Source organism: Mastigoproctus giganteus, chromosome 3 (assembly GCF_048544385.1).
Source record: "Mastigoproctus giganteus isolate SK-2022 chromosome 3, ASM4854438v1, whole genome shotgun sequence".
Classification (NCBI taxonomy): domain Eukaryota; kingdom Metazoa; phylum Arthropoda; class Arachnida; order Uropygi; family Thelyphonidae; genus Mastigoproctus; species Mastigoproctus giganteus.
The window spans coordinates 84,252,140-84,277,829 of NC_143577.1; the positions used below are offsets into that span (position 1 = coordinate 84,252,140).

General features: G+C 39.2%; 1 protein-coding gene across 1 annotated transcript in view; it reads left to right on the forward strand.

Moving 5' to 3' along the window:
• LOC150088120 (uncharacterized) overlaps nt 1–25,690 on the forward strand; it is a 1,786,788-nt gene that overhangs the window by 1,277,323 nt on the left and 483,775 nt on the right. The window contains exon 29 of the mRNA XM_090370030.1: nt 1,407–1,482. Coding sequence (XP_090226156.1) covers nt 1,407–1,482 — 76 coding nt within the window. The remainder of the gene's footprint in view (nt 1–1,406; nt 1,483–25,690) is intronic.

Below are 25,690 nucleotides of genomic sequence, written 5' to 3' on the forward strand. Positions count from 1 at the left end.
CTCCACAAAGTGTATTAATTATTTTGGGGTTGCTATTCCCCAAGTGTAAGACTGTCTTTGGATTCTTTCAAAAAGCTCGAATCTCTTTTTTTTATGTGCAGTCCCCTTACTTGAACAGAGTACTCCAAGTGCTTTCTCACAATTAATTTAGAGAGCTGGATTATTACTTCACAAGAAAAAAATGTTTGATAAATCACTGATAGGGCACTATGAGCCATCCTTGATAGAGAACTTTTTGTCTATCATAATCCCAAATTACCCTCTTCCTCTACCATTTTTAATTCAATCCCTCATAAGTGTATAAGATCTTTTGGGTTGGTATTCACCAAGTGTAACCTTGCATTTTTCTGCATTAAAATATAGCTGCCACTTTTCAGACCATCCATGAAGCCTATCCAAGTTGCCCTGAAGGGCCTAGCATTGATCATTAACTACTCTCTACTAATCTTGTCATCATCTGCAAATTTTGACATCATGTCATCATTCCCTTTGTCGATATCCTTTATGAAAATCAAAATAAAAAAAAAAAAAAAAAACCAGTGGTCCCAGAAGTGATCCCTGTAGAATGCCACGTGTATCATTAGACCAATCTGAAAAATAATCACTTATCACAACCCTCTGCTTTCATGTTTTGCCCACTCTGTGATCCATCTAAGGACCATACCCATATTTTTCTAACACATTCCAGGTTATAAAGTATCATCTTATGCAGGACTGACTAAAATCTAAATTTATCTTGAAATTATTTCCTACATCCAGCACATGAGTGACTGTCAGAATATCTAACTGCATTAGTTAAAAATGATTTTCCATTTACAAAATAATTCTGTGTTTCCTTCAGAATTCCATTTCTATCCAGACATTTCTGTATTGCAATCTTGAACTTTACCTGCATGATTTTTCCTGCCACTGTGAAGTTTCTCACTAGTTTGTAGTTACCCACTTCTATATTTAGAATCATCTTTATGTATTGGTAATTCATTGGTACCTTCAATCTGAAGGAATCTCTCCCAAGTCCAGTGATGCCCCCGTAATTAATTTTGATGTTACCAGGCAAACAGTGAAATTTGCAAAGTGGTAAAAGTTGCCAATTATGAAGTTATACCCTTGCCCCATGTAAACTGCTCCACAGAGAAATTTTAGTATGCTTCTGCATGGTTTCTCACAAAATTATATGCAACTTTTATTTTTGTGATGCACTCTTTACTATCATGCATTCTATCTAAGCAGCCAAGCCAAAAAAAAAATAGGTATTAACACTGCAAACTGTTTCCTTTTTTTTTTTTTTTCTATTTGGGAAAAAATAGTAGTGATCTAATTGATTTTTTCTTTTTTTTGTCTTATTTTTTTTTTAATTAAAATTATATACTTATTATTAGTTTTTGTTTTTTTTTTATTCATAACAGATTGATACTATAATACCAACCTCAGAATTAATAACAGTAGAAAAAAAATATGGTTTTATTCAAGGTATTGGACTTGGTAAGTACTGAAAATATTACCGATATTTTTTATATATATATATATATATTATATATATACTTTTATTTAAGGCAATTTCCTTTGCACTGTTTTCTGTTTCATATACTCAGCGTAATTTCTTTAGTAATGATAAAGAATCTATAAGAGAATCGGCAAACCATCCTCAGTCAATTTAGAAGAACTGCACTCTAATCAGAGTGCAATCCTCACTAGTTATATGAATTACTGTGAAGTTGATCACAAAGGAAATGAATATAAAGAATAATTTTTCATCACATACTAAGATTTCAGTAATGCCCTTGATACTATACCACATGTAGAATTGTATAAAATGGAGCAATGTGGCATTTGGTGCAAGTTACTGCGGATAAAGGGCTGAGTAGAATACTACATGGTTTGGCATTGGGACCCTCACTGATTTTAATATTTATTAATGATGATGTCTAAGTTTGCTGATGATACAAAGGCGACATGGCGGTTAGTGACAGTAATCCAGATATGCTACATCAAGAGGATCTAGATATACTAAGCATACAGACTGGAAAATGACAATTGAAGTTAATAGTAATAAATACTAGATACTGCATTTAGGTAGCAGTAACCTCAGAATAACACACCATTTGGGTATATTATTTGGTAACAGTGATACTATTACCAAAAGTTACCATTTGGTACCAAAATATATACCATTTGTTAACAAACTTAGAATAAAGCAAAATGAAAAAGATATAGACATAACTGTAGAGTCTTACATGAAATTCCTTGAACAGTGCAAAAAGCTGACATAACAGATTTTCTATCAATGAGGGTTCTATCAGTGATATACGAGGACTTTGCCAATGTGAACAAAGAGGTGATTATCCAGTTGCAGATGTGCCTCCGTAGCCAGGTGGGAAGGAGCAGCAGTGCATAGCACACACTTCTTGATTAAACCGGGGTTCGAGCCCGCCACCACCAAATATGGAAGATGTGGAAAAGTCAGGGAATGACCACCGCATATCCCTGGAGCAATATGGCCTTAGTTGCTAATGCTCCTAAAAACCAAATAACAACATCCAGTTGCAGAATGTGTTCATTTTAAGCACTAAACCCAAAAATGATCAACGAAATTACAGTTTATTATGAGAATAGTTAATACACAATATATAAATAATTCTGGAAGTGTCCTCCATTCCTAGCAATACATAAATTCACTCTTTTGATCATGCTGTGAGCAATATGACAAAACATTTGTATTGATACACTTCTGACTATATTTTCAGAGCTCATTTTGAACTGCTAAATCCTTTTTGGATTGGTCTCATAAGCTTTCTGCTTTAATAGCTCCGAGAAAAAGAAGTCTGGACATGTTAAATCAGGAGAACAAGGTGGCCAGATTTCTTTTGATATGATTCAAACCCAAAAAACCTGTAATATTTCAGTTTCTACGTAGTTTCAGTTGGCGGTTTATTGATTTCTCCATTACTTTAAAAAGAGTAGAAGTAATTGCAATAGGACGTTAATTGGATGGGAGGCATTTGTCACCCTTTTTAGGAACTGGCTGGATGGATATGAGCAAATTTCCAAGAAGAAGCAAAAACACCTTTGGAATAAGAAAGTGAAAAAAGGCAGCAAAGAATAGTTCAGGAACACAGGTTTTGAAAACAAGTGGAGAAATACCATCGGAATCTGGAGCTTTCTTAGTATCGAGATTCGTCAAACTCCTTCTGACATCCTTTTGACGGAAGACCACAGGTGGCATTAAATGGAGTGTGTTAGGAATGGTGGGAGGTATTTTACCAAGATCATTGATACATGAGTTGGAAGAAAAATGCGATGCTAGCAGGTCAGCTTTATCCTTGGCTGAAGTGACAACAGAACCATCTGGTTTGGACAGAGATGGGCAAAAGTTGCGGCAATAGCTTTGGCAAGAGACCAGAATGCTCGGCTACGATTAGGACAAGAAGCAAGAAGCAAGTTTTCTACTCTAAGCCTATTCAAACTCTAGTTTGGACTGATTAATAACTGCTTTACAATTGTTGCGAGCTGTGGTGTAGGCAGAAAATGAAACTGAAGAATTAGAAACAAGCCAATTACGATATGCAACATTCTTCTCTTGAACAGCTTTAGCACATTTATTGGAAAACCAAGGTTTAGATAAAGGACGAGATTTTAAAGTGGAGTGTGGGATAAAGGATTCCATTCCTGCAAGAACAATTTCACTGACACGATCTGAGCAAACGTTGACATCAGAAGTTTTGAAACAGTGATCCGACCAAGGAAAAGAAGAAAAGAAATCTCGCAGGTTATCCCATTTTGCATTCTTGTAATGCTAAACAAAACGAGGTTAGGAATAGCCATGAGATAAAGGTTCCACTGGAGAAGAGACAATCACCAAGTTGTGAACTGAAGTGCCTAAAGAACCTCTCACTTCGACCGTATACTTAGAAGGGTTGCTTGTGAAAAAAAGATCAAGGCTATATTGGCTGTATGATTAGGATTGTCCGGTATTCTTGTAGGTAAATGAACAATCTGTGCTAGGTCATTAGTAATTGCAAAAGCCTCAGCATCTCGACCTGCTGGTCGGTGTGACTAGAAAACGGAAGCCAGCTGGAGTTGTGAACATTAAAATCACCAAGGAAAATTACATCACTGTTAGGAAAGTTGGATTGGAGAAAGTCAAGTTGCAAAAAGAAGTCAAAGAGCTCCAAGTGATTAGTGGAGTTGGGAGAACAGTAGAGACAACAGATGAATTTGACACAATGAGGTATTAGCATTAGCATTAGTAGAGGCATTTGATGCAAGAAAGCAAGCTTATGCAGCATCAGCCAAAAAAAAAAAAAAAAACCACTTCCACTTCACCCCTGTGTTCGTTCAAAATACCTGTCCAGCTGAGCATTAAACTAATTTACGCTATCAACTTCCACGACAAGGGATGGAAGTCTGTTCCACCAACCAACCACCCGCTGGCTAAAGGCAAATTTCCGCACATCTATCCTACATCTGTCTTTCCTCAATTTAAATTTATGCCCTCTCAGGTGATTATTCTGAGCGAGAGGAAGAATCCCATCAGCATTCAGCATGCTCAAACCATTCAAGGCTTTATACCCCTCTATCAGATCACCTCGCTGGTGCCTAGTCTCCAGACACTGTAATTTGCAAAACTTAAGCCTTTCTTCGTAAGAGCACCCATTTGTTCCATTCACTAATCTTGTTGCCCTTCTCTGTACTCGTTCCAGCAGCTCTACATCCTTCTTGAAATGAGGCCTCCAGTCCTGTATACAGTACTCTAGGTGTGGCCTGACCATTGCCTTATACAATGGAATAATCGCCTCCTTATCCCTGCTGGAAAAATTCCTGTATATCATTGACAATACTCCATGATCTACTCTTGCAGCCTGTCTGCACTGCTCAGAGAACTTCATATCTGCCTGCACAACCACCCCCAAGTCCCTTTCATTCTCTACCACTGTCAGTGTAGTACCACAGAGTTGATACGTTGCTCTGGGGTTGCTCTGTTGTTGTTTCCCATGTGTAGTACTTTACATTTGTCAATGTTAAACTTCATTTGCAACCTCTCAGCCCATCTGTTCAACCTTTCCAGATTCTGTTTCAGCAGCACAGTGTCAGTAGTGTCCTTGACAACCCTGCCTACCTTTGTATCGTCTGCAAACTTCGCATTAAGCTATATATACCCTCTTCAATATCATTTATGAATACAGAAAACAATAATGGACCCAACACTGAGCCCTGAGGGACTCCACTAATAACATTAGTCCACGATGAGCAGTGTCCATTGATTACCACTCTCTGTGTTCTCCCCCTCAACCATCCCTTTATCCATAGAAGCAATTTGCCTCCAATGCCACACTGCTCCAACTTGTGCAGCAGTCTTCCATGTGCAACAGTATCAAAAGCCTTTCTAGGATCCAAGTATATAATATCAAAGTTATTCCCTGCATCCAGTTCCTTTGTGACTGCATCATAGTATCCAATCAAATTGGTCAGGCAAAACTTCCCCTTAACAAAACCATGCTGTGTCCGAGCTAAAGCTGAAGTCTTGTCTAAATGATCCTGCAGTGCTTCTTTAACTAGTACCTTCATTAATTCTCCTGGAACAGAAGTTAAACTCACAGGTCTATAATTACTTGTGTCAGCCCTTGATCCTCCTTTGTGAATTGGGGTCACATATGCACATCTCCATGTGTGCCTCCCCTGAGTCCAAGAAAGCTCTCATAATTATGGCTTAGAGTTTGCTTATTTCCTTTGCTGCTTCCTTTAATATAACTGGATAGATCCCCTCCACCCCAGGTGCCTTTCTTGTGTTTATCTTCAAAAATTTCTCCTCCACTTTACTCTCAGTTATTACAAGATTCTCTAGCTTACTGCTAGAGTTGAATACACCTCTGGCTTTCCCCTCGCTAAATAACTCCTCATGTTTGAATGTCGATGCAAAATATTCATTTAGTTTGTTAGCTGCATGAGCAGGATCGTCAGCAGTTGACCCATCGATATCAAGTGGACCAATCTGATTCATCCCCTTCCTTCTAGAGTTTACATAAGTAAATAACTCTTTGCTGTTTTTCTTTGCATCCCTTGCCAAAGATTTCTCGTAATCTGCCTTCGCCTGCCTAACCTGTAACTTGGTTACAGATCAACTTGTATCTATCATAGGCTTCTGTGTCATGTGTTAATTTGTATGTATCCCATGCATGTTTCTTCTCTGCCATATGCCTCATCAGTTCATCTGACATCCATTTAGGCCTAAACCTTGAACAATATTTCTTAGTTGGTATGTATAGCCTAGTAGCTTCCAAGATAAGTTCTTTGAATGCTTCCCATTTTGCATTTGCTGTTGTTAACATCATCAATCGGTCCCACTGTATAGAATTTAAATACTGTCTCAATCCATCGTAGTCACCTTTGCAAAAGCAATCACCCTTCCCTTTACCCCTAATGGTAGTTACCTCTTTGAGTAAATACCACTTCAGCATACTGTGATCACTGCCACCTAGTGGTTCATTTATCTGCAGATTCTTAATGCATGAAGAATCACTGCTGATAATCAAATCAAGAGTATTCCTCCCTCTAGTTGCCTCCCGAACATGCTGATGTAGAAACAATCATCCAATAAATCCACAAAAGCCTTGCTAGTGTATGAGTGATCAGCCCCCAAATTCCAGTCAATGTCTGGAAAATTAAAATCTCCAATTATAAGACTCTCTGATATACTGGCCCACTCTATTTCCCTGTACAGTATCTTATTATACTCATCAGAGTCATTAGGCCTATAGCACACTCCTACTCTCAATTTTGATCTCCCAATGCTTATGTCACACCAAACTGACTCGACACTGCACTGCCCAGCGATGTCCACTGGCTTCACATCTTTGGATTTTATGCATTTCTTAACTAATAGCATAACCACTCATACCTTCCTATCCAGTCTATCCTTTCTGTAGACGACTCCCCAAATTGCAGTTCTGCATTCCTTATATCTGTGTGACACGATGTCTGTGATATCCCAACAATATCTGCCTTTGATGTTTTGAGCAATACCTCAAATTCATCAAATTTATTTACTAAACTCCTAGCATTGGTGTACACGCAAGTATACATGCACCTATTTCTATTCTTAGCTACCCTAACACAACCCATGTGTTTACTTGTACCGCAATGACTCCCGGCAGTCTCTGAAATATCCTGTATCTTGTTTTTCTGGCTTCTGCTCATTCCAATAGGAGCAGTGCAAGAATCTCTTTCACATCTGCCAGTGGCTACTGTTAATCTATTCGTCTTTGTCTCCCCCCAAGCTAGCAGTTTTCCGACCCACCTAACACTGCCTCGATAGCATCAGCAAATATTCTTGCACTCTTTCTATTTAAGTGTATCCCATCCCTGTAGAAGCAATCGCTCCTGTTAACAAGTACAGTCCAGGCTAAAAAAAAGTCTACTCCTTGAGCCTTGCACAATCTGTCCAGGGCTGAATTGATCGACAAGGTTCTCATCATATACTCCCTCCTATCGTGTCTGGGCAGAATTGCAGACACTTTCAATTTCAACCCTATTTCACGGCTTTTTTTCAACAGTGACCTGTGCTTGTTAAGCAATTCTGCCGGTCTCCTACTCGTGATATCATTAGTGCCAACGTGTACAACTATATCACCTTTTGTGCCCTTAAAAGATGATATCTGCTCTACAACGTCATCAACCTTTGCCCCTGGCAGACATACCCTGGTCCTGTTCTCCCTATCCTTTTTACAAAGCATGTAGAGAGATAGAGAGAGGTAGAGAGATTTTAAGCCAAAGAAGAGGAGATTACAAATTGCCAAGTCTCTGACAGGGAATATCAGAACTGACGTATGCACAAGGACCACCTTTGAGGTGAACAGAATCATACAGTGAATAATTTATACATCTGAGATGAGCAGTAGTTGAATCAACTGATTACTGAGATTCTGTCAGAAAAAGTACATGGGGTTTGGCAGACTGCAAGTGGAAATGGACATCGTTGAGATTAGAATTGACACCATGTATATTTGTGAAATGAACAAGGAAGTGCTTGGGCGGTTTAGATATTTTCGCAGATAAGCATTCTCTGTTAGTTTGACAATTCGTGGTGTATTCAATAATAAGAAAAAGTGGTTGGGACATGCTGTATGAAGTAATGAAATTTTTGGATATGGCGTGCATAGGGTAAGAATATACCCAGATCCTTGACATAACGTGGCCTTGACAATGCTCCCCACATACACACTACTCGGACTCCCTCCAGTCACTATCTGGCAGAGTAGAGGTAGCACGATTATGCACTAGCTGATCTGGAAGCCTCCTAGAGAGTTACCGATAGGTTCGGTCTGGTGTACTAAGTAGCGGCTGGCCTGCAAACACGGCGCCTCCGTAGCCAAGTGGGAAGGAGCAGCAGTGCGTAGCACACGCTTCTTGATTAGACCGGGGTTCGAGCACATCACCACCAAATATGGAGGATGCGGAAAGGTCAGGGAATGACCACCGTATATCCCCGACAATATGGCTTTAGCTGCTAATGCTCCTAAAAACTAAATAACAAACAGTCTGCAAACACCATTTTAGAGCTGTACCCTCAAAATGTAAGGAATATTGGATCTCGTCACGATGTTCATCATAACCTCAAAAGTCATCAATCATACTGCATGATGCAAGAGATAGGGAAGGGTTGACCGGAACTTAGCTCTAAAGACTAAACATGGGTTCCACCACTTCAAGCCTCCAATAAGCAAAGTGGTGGTATTGCACCGGTTGATGAGAGTCATCTACCACCTAGTACTGCCTGGTAACATAGAGGGGCGGCATTCCTCCATGTGTTGTGTTGTTTGTTTGTTATTTGGTTTTTAAGGGCATTAGCAACGAAGGCCATATTGCTCCGGGATATGCGGTGGTCATTCCCTGACCTTTCCGCATCCTCCATATTTGGTGGTGATTGGCCCCGGTCTAATCAAGAAGCGTGTGCTACACACTGCTGCTCCTTCCCACCTGGTTACGGAGGTGCCCCTCCATGTGGTGTGGGTGCCACACCTCGACCCCTGCTTACATTGGTGCACACTTGGGTGGTCACCCACCATGTACTTGTGCATGGAGGTTATACCCAGGATTACTAACAGTCCCACCATCATGAAGGTGCAAGCAGAGGATTTGGCTTTTATAGATCGTCCGGACTTCGCAAAAATTGGGTCCACTTGACTTGAGTGTCACCTGAATATCTGTTGCATCAGCAATTTAGACTCCCAGGTAGCAAATACAGCTAGTCTGATATATCTGAGGGAATGTCTGTGACAACCTCAAGGACCTATCACAAAATTAAAGCTATGCATACTGTGGATTCAGTATATAAAAGGCTTTAGATACATTTTTACAGCGAAATTAACGGAACCAAATGGTGTATCCCCCTTTTGAATGCTGAGTTTCCATAGAGGTTTGTTTAAATTTGCAAAATTGTTTCTTAATGTTATATAACATCATGGTGTGTGCATTTTAACAGGAGAGACTGCTTCCATAGGGATAGGATACTTAAATAGAAAGTCTGCAAAAATATTTGCTAATGCAATATTATTGAGGCCGAATTAGGTTGGTCAGAAAACTGCTAGATTAGGAGGATACACAGACTAATAGATTAATAATAGGCACAGGCAAAGATGAAAGTGGTTCTTGCATTGTTTCTATTGGAATGCAGCAAAACTGCTGAGGATGTAAATACACATGCTGTGTTAGGGTAACTGAGAGTAAGAATAGGTACATGTAACTTGCATGTACATCGGTGTTAGGGGCAGAGTAAATAAATGTCATCATTTCAAATTTTGGTCAAGTCATCAAATGCAGACATTGTGGGGATATCAAACATGAGGATTATTAGGATTAGGAAATGATGCAAGAAGCAAGCATATACAGCATCAGCCAAAAAAAAAATAATTATGTGTGTACCCCATATGCATGAAAGATGCTTTATGTGAAAACATCTTTGACTAAAATGGAACCATTTTAAAATTGAATAGCTACAACCAAAATTACGAAAGATGTAACGTTTTATGCTCGCACCGATACTTACTCTACTGAACCAACATTAGTGACATTAGCACCATCAGCCTCATATTTCACTGCAAAATAATTAGCATGAACAATGTTGTATTTTATGCTCACTCCCACTATTTACTCTACTGAACGTTTGGAAGAGGTTAGCGAAATCCAAGCCAATTGCCTAATTACCCATTTGAATGTAGCCATTTGTTAAATAGTATGATATCACAATCATTCTTCCTGCAGTAGTAACTGCAGGAAGTATGATTGTATATAGTATCTGTGTTTTCAATTATCTGTATAGTATCTGTGTTGCAATCTGCATTTTCATTACATTCCACTGTTAGGTGCTGCTATAGATGTTGTTTTCAAAAATTTCTGATTAGTCAAATGCCACACTGCTATAGCCTTTGTGTTCAATGATGCTGAAGTGAAATGCAGTGTTGTCAAGAATATGGAGCAAGCCAATCTAAGAAAATAAAAATGGAGGTAGTAATGAGTGCACGAGAATGACAGACTATCATAATTGTGTAAAAGACAAACAGATTGATTTAGCAGTGCCTTCAACCAGCAATGCTGCTCCATCTAACAATAATGTACCTGATGTGAGTATTAATTATGTACAGTGGAACATTTCTCCAATTGTGGAGCAGATGAGTTTAAATGATCTAGCCCCTCTTACTTATACCGACTACTGTTTACATAAGAAAGCGCATCAAGAGTAAGGAGAAAGGAGATTTATGAAAAATTATTGCTATTATGTATGCTATATTTGTGATTGTCTGTGATTCAAAAACAACACAAAGAAACCAGCTGCTAAAGATGCACCATCGATACGCACTGTATTTCCCAATGTTGACGTCAACAGGATCCTTGTGTGTGTAATGGCTGCAGAGGATCACTTAAGAACAAAACCATTCTAGCACTGTCTAATTCGAATGGCTTTGTCTACCCAGAAATTCCATCACATTTACTGAAGTTGGCTTTAGTGACAGAGAGGCTTATTTTTCCTCGCAGTTTCATCATTACTCCACCACAGATAATTTAATAGCCTTTAAACGTACGCATGCCAAAGCACGGTACATCAGACGTCAGAGCCGAAAGGAATCTTGGATCCGATTTGCATCTTACCTCACACGGGCTGCCAATCTCAAAGCTATCTGGGACAAAATTCAGAAAATGAAGGGCAAATACATCTCAAACCCTTCATCGATTCTGGAACATAATGGATGTACAATTGCAGACCTAACTGCAATTGCAAATACTCTCGGGGAGACATTTGCTACAGTGTCTTCAGAAACATTGTATACCCCAGAGTTCCTTGCGCTCAAACAGAGATCAGAAAAACATTACCTGAAGCTGTTTTCTTCTAACAATTGCGAGGATTACAGTCAGCCCTTTACACAGTGGGAGCTGAAAGCAGCACTCTCACTATCCAAGGCTAGTGCTATTTGGCCAGACGGCATCCATTATGAGATGATTAAATACCTTTCACCAGAATTCATGGATCATTTGCTCTGTCTCTGTAATAGAATCTATATTTAAGAGATGTTTCCGGACTCATGGCACATGGCAACCATCCTTGCCTTTTTGAAACCAGGAAAGGATCCAAAAATACCAAAAAAATTACCACCCTATTGCTCTGACAGCTGCTTGTGCAAAATCCTGGAAAGAATAGTCAATGTTCACCTTTTGTGGTATTTTGAAGCTAAAGACCTCCTTTCAAGGATACAATGTGGCTTCTGAAAGAACAGGTCAACACTCGACCATTTAATCTGCTTGGAAACATCTATTTGTGATGCTTTCCTGAAACACAAGCACCAGGTGTCTGTTTTCTTTGATATGGAAAAAGCGTATGACATGGCTTGGAGATATGGAATTTTAAAAGACATACATAACTTTGGCCTTAGGGGACACATTGTCCTCTTTATAAAAAACTTCCTTGCAGACCGGTCTTTCCAAGTTCATGTGGGATCCACCCTGTCCCAGGCATTTCGCCAAGAAGAGGGAGTTCCACAAGGATCAGTGCTAAGTGTTTTGCTTTTTGCTATCAAAGTTAATTCTATAACTGAACAACTTCCTCCAACCGTAAACAGTGCCCTCTTTTTAGACAACTTCAGCATCATTTTACAATCATGCATTATGAGGGTCATTGAAAGACAATTGCAGCATGTTATTGACCCCATCAACTCTTGGGCAGTGGCTAATGGTTTTAGGTACTTGCCACAGAAGACCATCTGCATACACTTTTGTCACAAATGCAGCCTTCACCCTGAACCAGTACTTAAACTCGGACAAAACATCATTCCAGTAGCACCAGAGGCAAAATTCTTGGGGCTCATTTTCAATAAGAAGTTGACATTTTTACCATATATCTGTCAACTGCAGACAAAGTGCACAAGAGGGTTGGACTTCCTACATGCTATCTCTTCCAATAAATGGGGAGCAGACTGCTCCACTTTACTCAGCCTTTATCATGCATTTGTCTGATCTAAATTAGACTATGGGTCCCAAGTGTACGTATCAGCTAGATACAGCATACTTAATTGGTTAGACCCAGTTCACCACTAAGCCATCCATATTGCTACTGAAGCATTTAGAACATTCCTTGTCCAGAGTTTATATGTCGAAGCAACTGAACCACCACTGTCATTCTGATGAAAGCAATTGTCTTTAAAATATACCTTTAAATTAAAAACCCTGCCAGACAACCTTTAGTGGACATCCATTTTCAAGCCACGAGAGGAAAACCTATATTACACTTGTCACACTGCCAATGGCCCTTTTGATATCCATGTCCAACAGCTGCTCAGAGAGCTCGACATCGTGGTAGACAATGTTGCGCAGTCACCAAGGCAACCACTTCCACCCTGCCATGCTCGCTTACCATTACGTGCTTCTCCATTAAAAATTGGCTTAAGTTCATAACTCCATCTTCTGTCTACCAACAATTTTATGCTGCCCACTTAGTCGAATATTCTGACTTCTTGCCTGTCTTCACTGATAGCTCGAAGTCGGAGTTGTCTTTTGGATCTGCTGCTATCTTCCAGGTTGTACCGTATCCAGGAAGGTTCACCAAGATTGCATCATATATACAGCTGCATTGTATGCTATAGAGTTAGCCTTGGACCACATTAAAACCCATACGTATCAAAGGTGTATGGTGTACACTGATTCTCTAAGGACATTGCAGGCTTTATCGGGGATGAGGTAATCCTCGTCCATTCATGACCCAGATTCAGCAGATGCTACATTCTCTGTCTGAGTGTTCATTCGACATTCATTTCTGCTGGATTCCAAGCCACATTTCGATCAGGGGAAATGAACTGGCAGATGCTGCGGAGATCACCAGAACCCCACAACACTTATTGCCTGTTAGTCCCATATACAGACTACAGGCTGCCTAATGGCAACAGCCTTGGTATGACAAGTCACAAACAAGCTCTATCAGATAAAGCCTGTAATCCAACACTGTCAGTTTAGTCTGTGCAGGAACTGCAGAGAGGAAGTTGTTCTAACTCGCCTCCACATAGGACACAGTCATCTTACACATGCATTTCTGCTGAGGGCAGATGACTCTTCTAAGTGCGAGAACTGTGGCACCGTTTTAACTATTCACCATATTTTAACCAAGCGTCCACATTTTAGACATGAACGTGATTTATATTTTACCACTTTTAGTCATCTGGCTGAGCCTTATACACTCAATCAGATTTTATCCGACAATGGCCATGTGTCTGCTGTTTTTAGCTATTTAAAATCAGTCAACTTTTTTACTTGTATTTAAAATTTACCTTTGTTATTTCTTTGATAATATATCTTTTATACTTTTTATACCTATGGTATTATATATCTTGATAGGGTGACCTAACTAATTAGGTCACTGAAAGCTGAAATTTTTTATATATGACCTGGCTTAGTTGCCTTTGTTGCTAATGCACCAATAAAATACAAACCAACCAACCAACCAACCAACCAACCAACCAACCAACCAACCAACCAACCAATTATCCTTGCTTACCATTCATGCAATTAAGGCACCTGAGACACACATATGGACAGTATGGCATTCTGTGCCAGGTTATCAATGTACCTCTTTCAGTCAACATCGCTTGCCAAGGGAGATTGACTGAAACAGGCACATTGATCACTTGGCCCAGAATGCCATATTGTCTGTATGCATATCTCAGGTGCCTTATCTGTGCATATAAAATGCAAGAAAATATACAAGTCCAGCTGTTTGATCGGGTTAGTAAGAAACCGAGTGGTTAAAGCGTGGTTTCAATATTTGGTCAACACTCCTCTCTATCGATTGTATCAAATCATAATAGATCAGTCATTCTTTGATGACAGCTACATAGAAACTAATTTAGTTAAAGACGACAAGCAAATTGGTTCCAATTGAGGAAAGTCTCATTGCCCAACAGCAAACGTTGTCGAGCGATGAGACCTTCCTCACATCTGTCATTTATTTGGCATTATTTTCTTGAATGTATGTTTGTGAGTTTGAAGCTTGATGCTCTCCAAAGTCTCGCTAGTGGAGACAGACACTACCTTGTCAATCATTGCAATGGCAGCTTCTTTGTTCTCACCCAAATGATCTTTGGGAGCATTATTTAGCCACAGCAAATGTGCACACGTGGATTACCGCTATGTTGAAATTCTATGCGCTTGAAGTTGACCACATAAAATTGACCAAATGGCTATAATGTTTCGACTGCAATCTGTACATAATTACATCCACAATCTTCTTGAAATATATCGCACAAGTTACAGCATCTCCATATGTTGCCTTATGCATGGAGCCCATGTTGCTTGTATCGTCCTCACTAATATTCTTTTTCCCTTATTCTGTTTATTCTGTTTACTTATTCTGTTTCTGTAACTTGTACAATAGCTGCAGCAAGCACAGCCAACCAATTTCATTGTCACTCAGAGTCAAGAGCATTGTAGGTTTACCGAGCTGTCTCATCATAGTGAATAGATCGCGCTTGCATTGAGTCTAGTAGTAGGTCAAATTTGGAATTGTCCTTAGGAAGGCCAGATTGTTTTCTATACAGCTGTTAATATATTTTTTGGATTGAACTTGCTTGCACATCAGTTTTGTATCTTTACCTATGTATTTGAAAGCCACTGGCAAAGAGTCTCGTTCTCAATCTCATTATCTTCATGGCTACATAAAAGAGATTGAGAACGAGAGACTCTTTGCCAGATAAATGACAGACATGTCGATATGCAGCACAGTTCATGTCATGTCACATGAATGGCTCTTCAAATCGACAAAATTGTGTCCACATGTGATATTGGGACACATCATTTCCGTGTCGCAAAATCATTTCCAGTTTGTTGATTTTATTGACAAACTGGAAAGGATGTCATTTGACTTCATTCCCATGCAAAATCGTTGATCAAGTTGCAAATCAGAAATGTCATTTCCATCATTAACACTTCTGATTGACACCTCTTTTGTCCCCTTGGAATTCTGTTCTCTCATGATTTTGCAACATGTAATTTCAGTGTTGCAAATTATCATTTCCGGTTTGTCGATTTAACCAGAAATATCGTCAAATGACATTATTTCCGTGTTGAAAACTCATGACAAATTGGTTTTACTTTAGTCTGAAATTTAGTAAGTGCCGCCAAAGATATTTTCACATAAAAAAAAAATAAAAAAAACAACCTTTTATTTCACCTATCCATTCCCTCCAAGGTAGTTAATCACATCTATTTTTCAACCAAACTTCTTCAATTTGAATTTATGCCCCCTCATGTGTGTAGTCTGAACAAAAGGAAGAATCCCATTGGCACTGAGCTTTCTCAATCCATTTAAAGCCTTAAACACCTCAGTCGGATCACCTTGCCAGTGCCTAGTATGGTTGGTATTGTGATCAGTCTCATTTTTATCTCATATTTATCACCACTGAATTAAAGAGCAAATGAAAAGGTGTGCACGTTTGAAGACAACTGTCATTACCAAGAAACCTTCTGGTTCATTTGCTGATTGCTTGTAAGGATCAAAATCAGTGATACATACTGTTTAGTCTTCTGGTAATGAAGGAAAAAGCTAAAAATCTGTACCTATACTTGAATACAAAGAGGGACGAAATAGAGTTCAAAGATTCAAGAGGGATGGCGTGTTGTGAGCAATAGGCATTTCAGCCAGTTTAAATTGTGCAAATTTGCATAATTTGCAAAGTGGTGAGGCTGCCGGGTTGACAAAATAGCAGTAGAGGAATTTCCAAAACTGCTGGCTAATGTGATTACGGAGGGGGTTATTTGTTGGTTAAAGAGTTTAATGCTGATAATACTGGCTTATTTTGGAACAGAAATAAAAACAAAACTGCTAAGTTTTAAGGGCTGATGATCATCAAACTCTTCCCCTTTGTTGTAATTCAATAGGGTTGCAAGTTAAAGCCATTACTCAATCACATTAGGATAGGTCCACTAGAACTGAAGTTCTTTAACAAGTCGGCTCATATAGTGAGTGTGGGCTAAGGACACCCAGGGTCCTGAGCTGGATATCATCATTCTTCTCTTCTTTCTTGGTGTTTCCGTTCTATTTATATCTCTCTCTCTCAGAGTAATTCTGGAATTTTTTTTGGCTGGTGCAGCATAAGCCTTAGGCTTGCTGATCCTTGACACTTCTTTTGGTCATTCTGCACAATTAGATGAATTGCATCCCAACGTCAATATTATGTTTATGCCAGCAAACTGAATCTCTGTACTACAGCCAATGGATCAGGGGACTCCAGCAATAGGCGCCTCCGTAGCCAGGTGGGAAGGAGCAGCAGTGCGTAGCACACGCTTCTTGATTAGACCGGGGTTCGAGCCCGTCACTACCAAATACGGAGGATGCGGAAAGGTTAAGGAATGACCACCGCATATACTGGAGCAATATGGCCTTCGTTGCTAATGCTCCTAAAAACCAAAAACAACAACTCCAGCAACCTTCAACATTCAAGCGATATGAATTATAGACAAGGATGACATGGCTTTAAAAGCTACAACATCTATGATACAATAAAAAACATTGCAGCAGCCTGGAATGTGGTTATGTGTGATCAACATATATGGTTGGAAGAACCTATGTGCTTAGTTTGTTTAATCACTTTCAAGGGTTCACGGATAGAGGCTGACTAGGGACTACTAAAGTCATCAATTCTTACTTGTCACCAATGCAATGCCCAAGCTGTTGAAAGATCTCTTTGATTCACATGGGGAAGTCCTCCCTGCTTTTATTAAAAACTTCCTATCTAATCATCTATTTCAAGTTCATGTAGGATCCATACTCTCTTGAGTGTTTTGCCAAAAGGAAGGAGCTTCACAAGGATCTGCTATCAAAATAAATTCTATCACAGAATGACTTCCACCAAATGTAAACGGTGCAGTCTACATCGATGACTTTATCATATTTTGTTATTCACGCAATATGAGGATCATTGAATGGCAATTGCAAATGCCATTAATCATCTTCCATCCTAGACAGTTACTAATGGTTTCTGATTTTCATTTCAGGAGGCTTTCTGTGTGCACTTCTTTTGAAAACAGAATATTCATCCTGAATCAGAATTGATGTGTGAACAAAATATCACACCCAGTGATAGCAGAAGCCAAATTCCTAGAGGTTATCTTTGACAGAACTGATTTTTTTAGAATATATCCATTAGCTAAGGAAAAGATGTGCCAAAGGGCTTAACATTCTTCGTACCCTTTCCTTAGCTTAGGGATGCAGACTGATGTAACCTACTTTGTCTTTATCAAGCTCTTGTCTAAAGGTAGTGCACTTCAGCAGTTAGATCCAGTCTATCACAAAACCATATGCACTGCCACTGGAGCATTTTTTGTCCAAATCCTTAAATTGAAGCAACTAGCCAAACTCTCTTTCTCTCTCTCTGACATCAGGAGATACAGACGTGGATTACATTTTATTTTGTCCCCCCTCCTTTCATTTGTAAGTTTATTCTATTCCACTCTTTCATTTTTGTTTATATGCTCATGACTACCCTACATTTTCTTTGTTAATAAGCAGAATCTTTAGCTTATTTATTTATTTAACTTCACTAATTTGGTTTACCTTAATGGAATTTATTATGATTTGTTGATTTATTTATGTTAATTCTGTTTATTGTGATTTGATTGTCAAGATTTATTTTGGTTTTTTTAGGATGTCAGTTGGGTCAGCCGATGTGTAAATTTGCATTTCATGTGTTATATTTGTTTATTTAATCCTTAGAGGATGGCCACAACAATGTTATTTTTCAGCTTAGTTGTCATTTTCTAATTTATATTTCTATCGTATAGTTGTTATTTTCTAATTTATATTTCTGTCATATAGTTGTTATTTTCTAATTATATTTATATCATATAATTATTATTTTCTAATTTATGTTTATATCATTTCCCCATTTATTTTCCCCAAAAGTTTCCCCATTTATTTTCCCCATTTCCCCAAAACACGTTTCCACGTGTTTCAACTCCGGTACCGTTCGTAATTTTCCCGCCATTGTGATACGATAGTTGTATGCCGTACTAGATAGCGTTAGTTGAACTTCGTTAGGAGTTAAATTGTACGTTTAAATAAATACATATAACGACTTAGATTACAAACGTAATATAATTAATTATATTTAACATAATTAATAACATAACATAATTAATTAATAAATTAATAGAATCATGACTCAGACCAGAGCAGCAAAGCAAAAGGCTCAAGCTAATGGAAGCGCTGTGGCTCAGAGCAGAAATGAGGGAGGCAGTTGTCCTCTGACTCACAGCCTTATAAAATGCACTGTTTGCTTGATGTTTGCAGAGCAATCGGGTACGGGACATGATACTGCCAAGGGGGATGTCTTTGTGTGTGCGCAATGCAAGGAGTGTATCGATATCAGGCAACAACTCGGCGTTCTTGTGGGCCTATATGAGAGCTTGAAGGACAGGGTGGATGCCCTCGAAGAAACTAAATTGAGGGGCCCATCAAGCTCTCAGCTGCCCACATCAACGCCAGAGCTTGCACTTGGGCATCGCGTGACACAGAGACAACCCCCAAGGCAGAATGCGCTGGTCCCGAAGGAACTAGTAGTTGTTGGTGACTCTATTGTCAGGGAAACGGGGAACATGCTTTGTAAAAAAGATAGGTGGAACAGGACCACGGTATGTCTGCCAGGGGCAAAGGTTGATGATGTTGTAGAGCGAATATCATCTTTTAAGGGCACAAAAGGAGATATAGTTGTACACGTTGGCACTAATGATATTAAGAGTAGGAGACCGGCAGAATTACTTAACAAGTACAGGTCACTGTTGAACAAAAGCCGAGAATTAGGGCTGAATTTGAAAGTGTCTGCAATTCTGCCCAGACACGATAGGAGGGAGTATATGATGAGAGCCTTGTCGATCAATTTGGCCCTGGAAAGATTGTGCAAGGCTCAAGGGGTAGAATTTTTTTTCAGCCTGGACTGTACTTGTTAACAGGAGAGATTGCTTCTACAGGGATGGGATACACTTAAATAGAAAGAGTGCAAGAATATTTGCTGATGCTATCGAGGCAGTGTTAGGTGGGTCGGAAAACTGCTAGCTTGGGGGGAGAAAAAGACCAATAGATTCACAGTAGCCACTGGCAGAGGTGAAAGAGATTCTTGCACTGCTTCTATTAGAATGAGCAGAAGCCTGAAAAACAAGATGCATGGTATTTCAGAGACTGCTGGGAGCCATTGCGGTACAAGTAAACACATGGGTTGTGTTAGGGTAGCTAAGAATAGAAACAGGTGCAGGTATACTTGCATGTACACCAATGCTAGGAGTTTAGTAAATAAATTTGATGAATTTGAGGTATTGCTCAAAACATCAAAGGCAGATATTGTTGGGATATCAGAGACGTTGTGTCACACAGATATAAGGGATGCAGAAATGCAGTTTGCGGAGTACAACGTCTACAGAAAGGATAGACAGGATAGGAAGGGGGGAGGGGTTATGCTATTAGTTAAGGAACACATAAAAACCAAGGAAGTGAAGCCAGTCGACATCGCTGGACAGTGCAGTGTTGAGTCAGTTTGGTGTGACATAAGCATTGGGAGATCAAAATTGAGAGTAGGAGTGTGCTATAGGCCTAATGACTCTGATGAGTATAATAAGGAACTGTACAGGGAAATAGAGTGGGCCAGTAAATCAGAGAGTCTTATAATGGGAGATTTTAATTTCCCAGATATTGACTGGAATTTGGGGGCTGGTTACTCACACACTAGCAGGGCTTTTGTGGATTTATTGGATGATTGTTTTCTACATCAGCATGTTCGGGAGGCAACTAGAGGGAGGAATACTCTTGATTTGATTATCAGCAGTGATTCTTCATGCATTAAGAATCTGCAGATAAATGAACCACTAGGTGGCAGTGATCACAGTGTGCTGAAGTGGGATTTACTCAAAGAGGTAACTACCATTAGGGGTAAAGGGAAGGGTTATTGCTTCCGTAAAGGCGACTACGATGGACTGAGACAGTATTTAAATTCTATACAGTGGGACCAACTGATGATGTTACCAACAGCAAATTCAAAATGGGAAGCATTCAAAGAACTTATCTTGGAAGCTACTAGGCTTTACATACCAACTAAGAAATATTGTTCAAGGTTTAGGCCAAAATGGATGTCAGATGAACTAATGAGGCATATGGCAGAGAAGAAAAATGCATGGGATACTTACAAATTAACACATGACACAGAAGCCTATGATAGATACAAGTTGATATGCAACCAAGTTACAAAGGAGGTTAGGCAGGCGAAGGCAGATTACGAGAAATCCTTGGCAAGGGATGCAAAGAAAAACAGCAAAGAGTTCTTTACTTATGTAAACTCTAGAAGGAAGGGGATGAATCAGATTGGTCCACTTGATATTGATGGGTCAACTGTTGATGATCCTGCTCAGGTAGCTAACAAACTAAATGAATATTTTGCATCGACATTCACACATGAGGAGTTATTCAGCAAGGGGAATGCCAGAGGTGTATTCAACTCTAGCAGTAAGCTACAGAATCTTGAAATAACTGAGAGTAAAGTGGAGGAGAAACTGTTGAAGATAAACACAAGAAAGGCACCCGGGGTGGATGGGATCTATCCAGTTATATTAAAGGAGGCAGCAAAGGAAGTAAGCAAACCCTTAGCCATAATTATGAGAGCTTCCTTGGACTCAGGGGAGGTACCCATAGACTGGAAATGTGCAAATGTGACCCCAATTCACAAAGGAGGATCAAAGGCTGACACAAGTAATTATAGACCTGTGAGCTTAACTTCTGTTCCAGGAAAATTAATGGAGGCACTGGTTAAAGAAGCACTGCAGGATCATTTAGACAAGACTTCAGTTATAACTCAGACACAGCATGGTTTTGTTAAGGGGAAGTCTTGCCTGACAAACTTGATTGGATACTATGATGCAGTCACAAAAGAACTGGATGCAGGGAATAACTTTGATATTATATACTTGGATCTTAGAAAGGCTTTTGATACTGTTGCACATGGAAGACTGCTACACAAATTGGAGCAGTGTGACATTGGAGGCAAATTGCTGCTATGGATAAAGGGGTGGTTGAGGGGGAGAAGACAGAGAGTGGTAATCAATGGACACTGCTCATTGTGGACTAATGTTATTAGTGGAGTCCCTCAGGGCTCAGTGTTGGGTCCATTATTGTTTTCTGTATTTATAAATGATATTGATGATGGTATATCAAGCTTAATGTCCAAATTTGCAAATGATACAAAGGTTGGCAGGGTTGTCAAGGACACTACTGACACTATGCTGCTGCAACAGGATCTGGAAAGGTTGAGCAGATGGGCTGAGAGGTGGCAAATGAAGTTTAACATTGACAAATGTAAAGTACTACACATGGGAAAAAGCAACCCCAGAGCAACGTATCAACTCTGTGGTACTACCTGACAGTGGTAGAGAATGAAAGGGACTTGGGGGTGATTGTGCAGGCAGATATGAAGTTCTCTGAGCAGTGCAGACGGGCTGCAAGAGTAGCTCATGGAGTATTGTCAATGATATACAGGAATTTTTCCAGCAGGGATAAGGAGGTGATTATTCCATTGTATAAGGCAATGGTCAAGCCACACCTAGAGTACTGTATACAGGTCTGGAGGCCTCATTTCAAGAAGGATGTAGAGCTGCTGGAACGAGTACAGAGAAGGGCAACAAGATTAGTGAATGGAACAAAGGGGTGCTCATACGAAGAAAGGCTTAAGTTTTGCAAATTACAGTGTCTGGAGACTAGGCACCAGCGAGGTGATCTGATAGAGGTGTATAAAGCCTTGAATGGTTTAAGCATGCTCAATGCTGATGGGATTCTTCCTCTAGCTCAGAAAAATCACCTGAGGGGGCATAAATTCAAATTGAGGAAAGACAGATGTAGGATAGACGTGCGGAAATTTGCCTTTAGCCAGCGGGTGGTTGGTTGGTGGAACAGACTGCCATCCCTTGTGGTGGAGGTTGATAGCCTAAATAGGTTTAAGGCTCAGCTGGACAGGTATTTTGAACGAACAGAGGGGTGAAGTGGAAGTGGGTTTTTTTTTTTTTTTTTTTTGGCTGATGCTGCATAAGCTTGCTTTCTTGCATCAAATGCCTCTACTAATGCTAATGCTAATGCTAATGCTATTTTGGATATGGCACTCTTCCTTTCATTGGTGTGTTATTGTTATTAACTTTTAGGAGCATCAATGATGTTGTTGTTGTGTTTTGGTTTTTTTAGGAGCATTAGCAACTAAGGCCATATTGCTCCAGGGATATGCAGTGGTCATTCCGACCTTTCTGCATCCTCCGTATTTGGTGGTCATGGGCTCAAACCTCGGTCTAATGAAGAAGCATGTGTTACGCACTTCTGCTCCTGCCCACCTAGCTACGGAGGCGCTAGCATCAATGACTTAGACCATATTGTTCCATTGTGTTATGTACATGTATATTTCTTCAGCTTATTTGCATTTTGTGTGGGCTAAAAAACCCAGAATGACTTACAAGGGGAAAACCTACTCCCTCTGCTTGTGGTCGGCTAACTACAGCCATGACTGAAAAGATCTTTAGAAATTTCTCCAGTCATCAAAGGGTCTTGAACTGAAACCTCTCCAAACAATTGACAAGTGAAGTGATACTTTATTTTTATGATATTATTATAATTTGTATTTGGAGGTCTTTCTATTCATATAGCTGAACTACACCTTACCAATTTAAAACCTTATTGTTGCATTAATTTTATGATATAATTAGTGTTATTTTTTACCATACTCAAAGACATAACCATATGTGTGTGTAATGTAATTAAATTACCTTTGATATGAATGTAGCATGATGCATTGCATTTTCTTTTGTTCAACCCCTCCCCTAGATTTGTAGTTTTTCTGTCCCACAATTTCATTTTTTGTTTGTCTGCTTGTAACAACCCCTCATTTTCTTCATTATGTTTTAACTTAGTCTGTCATTTAATTTACCTACTGAACTTTATAGTTGATTGACTCAGGTAGGTTAATTATGTTTATTACAATTTAAGTTTCAAGATTTATTTACACATTTTTGTTTGGTTTAGACTGTCGATTGAGGCACTCAACATGTAAATTTGCATCATTTGCAACATTTTTGTTTGTTTATTTAAAATAGAGAGATCTATTCATTACTTTCCATTTTTTTTTGGGATTGCATAAAAACATCCACTGTCATTTTTTATTTTGGTTGTTATTTGGTTTTTAGGAGCATTAGCAACTAAGGCCATATTGCTTTGGGGATATGCGGTGGTCATTTCCTGACCTTTCCGCATCCTCCGTATTTGGTGGTCATGGGCTCGAACCCCGGTCTGATCAAGAAGCGTGTGCTATGCACTGCTGCTCATGCCCACCTGGCTACGGAGGCACCTTTGCTGAATGCCAGTCATAGACTAAATATGATCTTTTTAGAATTCACAAGTACTAATGTTCTCTGAAGAAGTGGTGCTCATGGGTTTCCAGTCTTTGTTTCATTTCATTTATTGTGAATCTGACATTCTTTCTTTGGTGGGTGTGTATCTCCTTGAATGGGGAGTAATGCATTTGTACTGCTAAAGGCGAGTGTTACTGTGGATTATTTTATGATTTTATTTTAATTTGATTATTTAGTAAAACCAGATGAGCATTCAAAATTCCATATGTAGCAGAATCTTGCACATGAACATTGTATGAATCTAGATGGATATATCTGAAGCCTGGCATATAACACAGTGTACTAACTGCATGGACATTTTTGTCAGTCTCAAAATTGATTTTATTCAAGTTATTTGTGTGTCGGCACTCTGCATCAATTTAAAAATGAAATCACAAATGAGCACGCATCATTGATAGATTCATCTAATACTTTGCAGCAGCATTCTAACTCCTTTTTGTCCCTGTGTTAAACAGTGAACACAAAATATCCAAAAAATTTCTTTTCATATTATCGTATATCATTGGGTGGCACTGCTGTAGTGGCTGTGTTAAAATATGCTCTCAGTTATATTAAAGTTTGGTGGTTGAAGCATAAAAAATTGAAAATACATCTTACCATACAGAAGAGGAGGTACAGAGGATTCATTAGATACATGTTTTATATCTGTGTGGTAAATATTTAGGCTCTAAGATTAAAATAACTGTTTAATGGTTAGCACATTCAATGAATACAGAAGACTATGCAGTGGTTAATGCCATATGAAAGGAGTGTAAATTTGAAATATGGGAATGAATATTTTAAAACATAAATGTATTCATGGGGGGGGGGGGGGGGGTTAAGACTGTATGAATCAGCATGTAAATATGTTTATGGTAAGGAAACGTTGCATTCTTTATTGTTTGGGAGAAAATTATTTAAAAATATATTCAGTATAATTAATTAGAAATATTGGACATTAATTGGATATCGAAGAAGGAAGAAGAGGGATAATAGCGTCACCTTATGAATAAATTCATTGATTCTAGATATAATAACTACTGGGGTGAATATCATGAATAATATACATCCGTTTATATACATAGATGACCTCTGGAAACCAGGCGAAAACCAGTTTTAATCAGACTTCTGCACTAAGTGGGGCCCTGCTGTAGTCACCTTTCCTCTTTAAGAGCATCTCGTGGGATGCGTGATGACCCTTCCCATGATTAAAGTCAGCCAATTTCAAAATTGGCCATGTGGTAGGCAATGGAATACCATCATATTATCTGATGCCACAGAGACCATAACAAAACCAACTCCAAAAACTGCTGTTAAAGGAAGACCTACAACTAGGTGGAAGGATGGGATCAGTGAACTTTTCTGCGTGACATTTTGCGATGCTGCTCGTATAGCATAGGATCGATGCAGTTGGAGGATTTTGTTGGTAGCCACAACAGCTCCTCGGGGAACTATGTGACTAGAAGAAGAAGAATCCATTATTGTTTACTGTCTCCTGTAACCTATTTCATTTTTGCTAACAAGATTTAAACTGTTTTGTTATGCAATAGTCTTATCACTTGCAGCAGGAAAAACTTTGCTTTCACAGTGAATTTTCCAATTATTGTGTGTCTTTCAAACAAATAGCCTGCTGTCTGATGATGGGTCAGCAAGTCCTGTAACAGGCTGCTATAGCAGTGTCCCACCTCCTAAATGAATGGCGGATCAGCCATTTGTGTAAAAAGGTAGTGCAGAAATATGGTAACTCTCATTTATA